Source organism: Abramis brama (genome assembly GCF_963993115.1).
Source record: "Abramis brama genome assembly, chromosome: 11".
NCBI lineage: Eukaryota > Metazoa > Chordata > Actinopteri > Cypriniformes > Leuciscidae > Abramis > Abramis brama.
Window position 1 is genome coordinate 13,683,033 of NC_139973.1, and position 6,000 is coordinate 13,689,032.

At 37.4% G+C, this 6,000-nt stretch overlaps 1 protein-coding gene across 1 annotated transcript in view; it reads left to right on the plus strand.

Moving 5' to 3' along the window:
- The window catches only part of brinp3a.1 (bone morphogenetic protein/retinoic acid inducible neural-specific 3a, tandem duplicate 1), a 32,986-nt gene extending 30,092 nt beyond the window's left edge, over positions 1 to 2,894 (plus strand). The window contains exon 8 of the mRNA XM_084129013.1: positions 1,017 to 2,894. Within this exon, the coding sequence (XP_083985139.1) occupies positions 1,017 to 2,133 (1,117 nt within the window). The 3' untranslated portion in view covers positions 2,134 to 2,894. The remainder of the gene's footprint in view (positions 1 to 1,016) is intronic.
- The last annotated feature ends 3,106 nt before the right edge of the window (positions 2,895 to 6,000 follow it).

The window sequence follows — 6,000 nt, forward strand, 5'->3', positions numbered from 1 at the left end:
GATTGACATGACATTAAAATGCATCAAAAATTACATTCAGTATGGCTTAAATATTTCATAGACTACATGGTACATGGATAAATACATCATTTACTATTTTTAAATTAGGCTTTATAAATGCTCTATGAGATTATTTTTTACTCTATTATTGTTTTTGGAAAAACAAAGTGAAATGGAAAAATGGGAAACAAGTACATTTTAGCTGATGTTTACAATTTGACTGATGTGACAGATCGTGCTGATCCACTCCACTGAGTTCATTTGCCAGTGGCTGCAGAGAGAATCATTACAGTGTCTGAATATGCATGTTATGTTAATTTTTGCAGGATGGCATTTTTTCAGGCTCATAAAATGGATGAAATTATTTGGAAATAATTTAGTGACTGGTGTTGTTTATTTTTCCAATGTTTCTACTTGGGTTAAGTAATCTATTATGAGAAAAAAATCTATTATGAGTCTGTACATTTCTATGAATAAAGTAATCTTAGTTTTAATCTTTCTTCATTGTTGACCAATTAAAAAATGTTTAGTAATATAAATTATTCTAATGAAATAATTACTTTGAGTAAATTTTTTTTGCAAGCTGCATTTAAATGCAACTATTTATTTATATTATATTGGATGTTTTGCTCAATTCATTTTTTGGATAGTGTGAGAAACTACAACACATATATACGTACATTATATGTTTTATTTTCATTATATGTATGTGCTGTTACGCTGCAAGCTATTGGAGAATTCCCATGAGCTTCAAGTACCTTGATTAATTCGTGTGACATCTTTAATATTGCCACTTACTTTATCTTCCGACTCTATCTAAGATGAAATACAATATCATTTACGACTTTCAAGACAATCTGACTTATCACATTCCTTCCTTCCTTCCTTCCTTCCTTCCTTCCTTCCTTCCTTCCTTCCTTCCTTCCTTCCTTCCTTCCTTCCTTCCTTCCTTCCTTCCTTCCTTCCTTCCTTCCTTCCTTCCTTCCTTCCTTCCTTCCTTCCTTCCTTCCCCATAGGCCTCTCAGCTATTGGCTGAGGTATATCCTCTCCATCATGTACTGCAGTGAGAACAATCAGATAGGCTCCTACATGGAGGAAACTCGAACCTGCTCCTGTCATTATGAGCACCCGTCCTGCCAGGGTGTTATCCCGTGCTCCGTGGGCGACGGTCCTCACTGCGCCTCCTGCTCCTATGAGAACCGCTCTCGCTGTGCCAGCTGCAATCCCGGATACATGCTAAGCCAAGGGACCTGTAGGAATACCATACCGGATTCTACCGACAACTACATCGGTTTTGAGACCGACCTCCAGGACCTGGAGCTGCGCTACCTGCTGCAAAAGAAGGACGGGCGGATCAGTATTCACGCCATGTTCATAAGCAATGACGTCAGACTCAACAACTGGTTTGATCCCAGCTGGAGGAAGAGGATGTTGTTGACGCTGAAGAGCAACAAGTTCAAGTCTAGCCACGTTCACATGCTCCTAGGGATCTCCCTGCAGATATGCCTTACCAAAAACAGCACCCTGGAACCCGTGCTGTCCGTCTACATCAACCCATTTGGAGGGAGTCATTCTGAGAGCTGGATCATGCCCATTGACCAGAACAGTTACCCTGACTGGGAAAGGACCAAGTTAGACATCCCACTTGACTGTTATAACTGGACCCTGACTCTAGGTAACAAGTGGAAGACCTTTTTTGAGACAGTACACATTTACCTGAGGAGCCGTGTCAAAACAGCATCAGCTCAGGGTAACGGCAGCGCCCATTTCGAACCACTGGAATACATGGATTCATCCCGTAACCTGGGCTACATGAAAATCAACAGTATGCAGGTGTTCGGATACAGTATGCACTTTGATCCAGATGCCATTCAGGACTTGATCCTGCAGCTGGACTACCCGTACACGCAGGGCTCGCAGGACTCGGCCTTGCTCCAGCTCCTGGAGATCCGAGACCGGGTCAACCGACTCTCTCCACCGGGCCAGCAACCTCTGGACCTGTTCGCCTGCTTATTACGCCACCGTCTCAAACTTTCTACCACTGATGTGGTCCGAATACAGACTGCTCTTCAGGCCTTCAGCGCCAAGCAGCCCAACTCAATGGAGTATGAAACTACCAAACTATGTAGCTAATAAGGCACTGCAAGTTAGCAGTATATTTGTAGCTATTTCTGTAACTGTAGGTAAATGGCCTGGTATACATTCGGGGGGAAAAAGAAAACATTGGACAGCTGCTGGGATACAGTGTTGATGGTGATACCACAGTTCTGGTGTTTGTTTGAACCACTGATGTAATGGGCACTTCAGAAGAATGGCCAAACTTTTGCCTTTTCTTTTCTTAACTGCATTGATGATTTACAATAACTCAAAGCGTGATGACCTCATTTCAGTTTCATGGTACACTGCAGAATTTAGCATCAGCTCCAGTCCTAATAAACAATGAAGGAGCAGTAGGATTTTTTTTTTTTAAGTGACTTTTATTGTCTTTCAACAAAACAGAGGCCATAAACACATGGTGAGCCGAACCTTGTTAGTGTAATCAGGTGTTCCCGCTGTGTCTGGGCAGAATTCTGACTTACTTTCAATCTTTTTCCCTTTTTTATGCTGTCTGTCAACACTGTAACTCTCAAAAATATCAGTATCCTAATCAACAATAGGTGGTATTGTTGATGCTTCAAACTTTTTTTATGGTATTTGTTTGAATATGAATGTAGGAGGAAATCTGGAAAAAAAATAAAAATTACACATAAGCAAGGTACTTATATATGCTGTTTCATGTACATTTATTTTTATAAAATTAATTATTTGTGACAAGTTACAAAGGTAATGTCCATAAAATGTATAGAACATGAATTTGTTAATACTCTAAATAAAAGTCATTTTTATGTGCCGTCTGTAAATATCTCCAATTGCTTGAATTGCACATCATTTGTGTAATTTTATTTGGAGACTTTTGCTGTCTTAAGTTATAGTGAATATATGTATATTGATTTTAGCGTATACAGTATACATACTAAGATCAAATCTGTGCGTACGCATGTTTTATAAATGAGGCCACTGATGACTTATTCCTCAAGTTTTTTCATAGAATCACCTTGAGACGAAGTAAGCCACATCATTAGGGAACAAATAATGAAACTGCCACAAAAGAGAAAAGTTAGACAACTTTTTCACTCTAATAGATAAACCAAAAGTTAAATGAGTTATTGATTGGTTAGCCGTGATATATCTGAAGAAACGACCCAGCAAAAATATAAATTTATAGGGGCAACAGAAGGAGCCAGGCTAATGACCATTATTGGAAGTAATTATGGGAGACAGTTCTGAGATATGATGACTAAAAATTGGTGATAAACAACTGGGACATAAAGTGTTGCTCATCAGACACATCTGGGGAGACTTTGTTTTCTGCGTAGACAGTTATAAAAGAGAATGATAAAAGAGAATGACTTCCGCCCAGCCGAATACTGAAATTGTCTGAAAAATGTACACTAAACAAATGCATGTCATCTGAGAGATCAAAGCCCATTATCTGAGATATTTATCTTGCCATTTGAAACTCTGCAATATGTTAGATTCTTACTGTATACATTGACTTTGTGGAAATGAATGGATTTTTCATAAATGCTACTTCCAGCATCCATACTGATGATTTACTACCCAAGGCTGGCATCGTCAGTTTTCTATGGCTTGCTTTAATTCATTTCAATGGGAATCCAATCAATGGCATTCTTGATTGCTCAGTATGACGTTCATAAAAAGCAATGAGTCCCAATTCTGTAATTTAATTGGTTCTTAAAGGATTAGTTCACCCACAGATGACAATTCTGTCACCAATTTAATAACCCTCACGTCTTTGCAAACCTTTATTGCTTTCTTTCATCCATGTACCACAAAAGAAAAAAGTTTGAATAATGTTCTGGTGCAATTACAATGAATGGGAACTAAAGCTCAATGATCCGATCACAACGGTTAACAGCCCACCGGGGTGGAAGATTATTCGTGGATAACGACTTAAATTTTAGTCTGTTTCTCACACAAAGTTATAGTTGGAAGACTTGGAATAAAGTGCACGAGTCATGGGTCACTTTTATGATTTATGATATGGTTCTTTTTTGGTCATTTTGGAGCTTGACAACTCAAGTTCTCATTCACTTTCATTACATTTCAAAGACTAACCAGGACATTTTTTGAATTCACCTTTTGTAGACCTTTTTTACACAAAGGAAAGTCATACTGGTTTGGAATGACATGAATTTTTATTTTACAGTGAACTGTCCCTTTAAATTCTAGCACTTTATACAACAAACTGTAATTGTTATTTTCAATTATTTGCAACTTTCATTGGAGCTATTTATATGAGCACATTTAAAAGGGGGTCAGAACAAAAGGTCAGTCTTGCTACATCACTTCTAAAGCAAATTGGTGTAAAATTCACAATATGCAAAGAAAGAAAAACTGCCTTCACAATGGCACGATGATCACTAAATTCAGTCTGATAAAATGTTTTATACTTATAGATTTTATATGTTTATATATATATATAGTTGTATAATATTAGTATATAATGTTAGTATTATTTATTACACACACTGCACATATAAAATATAAAACCTTTTATCTTACTGAATTAAAATGTATTTTTTTTATTTAATATTATAGCATTTATTTACCAATATTATATACCAAAAAATAGCTTTTTGGAAGCATACTTGTTTTAAAAGAGAACACAAATACAACAACTCTACATTATGCCATTCCCATCGCAGGCTACAAACATCTACCATCCGTGAACTGTCTATACTGTTTGTTTTTACTCCTATTGAAAACTCAATGTTCCCCAGAAGAGCCATTTTTGCAACCTCATTCAGTGTTCTTCATAGTTCATCACACAAGCACAATCAAGAAAAACTCCCAAAGTGACACCATCGCCTTACTGAACCCCAGCCTATCCAAAAGGAATGTGTGCTCCCATATAAATGTAATGGTTGCTCTAAAAGATAATATGAAAGTGTAATAGCGTAGGAAAGTTTTTTTTTTTAGTTGAAGGTGACACTAACACAAAAAAATTAAATCTACAAGAAAATCATTTCCTCTGTAACTTTATCTTATCTAGCACAAGGTGCCCTAGCAGTATGTGGCTGTTTCTAGCGAGAAACCCCCCCTTAACGTCAAAATGGTCTAAAGTGCATCTATTTTATATGAGCTAGTGCGCTGGCTGCACATGGCAGGTAATTGACATTTGTGTGAGCTGCATATTTGTAGTGCAAATGTTTAGGGGCATAAATTATATTTATGCACATTACATTATGCTGCCTGAGGGGGTAAGTGAAACTAATTTAGTGGCAATAAAACTAAATTAATGGACTACAAGCATCTGAGCACATAAAGAAGTAATTCTGCCTGAAAGTTATATTAACACTGAGAGTATGTAATCGTGGAAAGGGCCTCATAAAAAGTAATGATTTTACATGCCAAAAATAAATGCGTGTCTCGCTGGAATTATCCAAGTTTCAATCAAAGCTCATCAGCTCTATTTGGATCAAGAAAGACATGGATCTGGCCCAGTGTTGAAACCGTTTCAGCATATTTAACGAACTGTAAGCAGGGCATTCAGATGTGGCTAATAGTGGCGATATAGGCTCTGGAGAAAATTGCTCAGGCATGTTGAAAGTCAAGGGTTTCCACATTGATCTGCAACCCATATTGGAGGGTTAATATATACTGTATACTGACAATTAGGTTGTGTTCTGTATCTAATTCATCTAAATAAGTTAAAACAAAAGATTGCCAAGTATACTCTGTTTAACATGCATAAGCTCAGAGCCTTGTATAAGTACTGATCTTTCTGACAGAGTCATAATAACAGGACTACATGAGGGGATTTTATATACACTTGGTCAGCATTTTTACTGAACTGGGGTGCGTTTCCCGTATAACGACGTCACTCGCTGCTTAACTACCATAGTGCAATGCATCGTTGAACAAATCAACTAGATA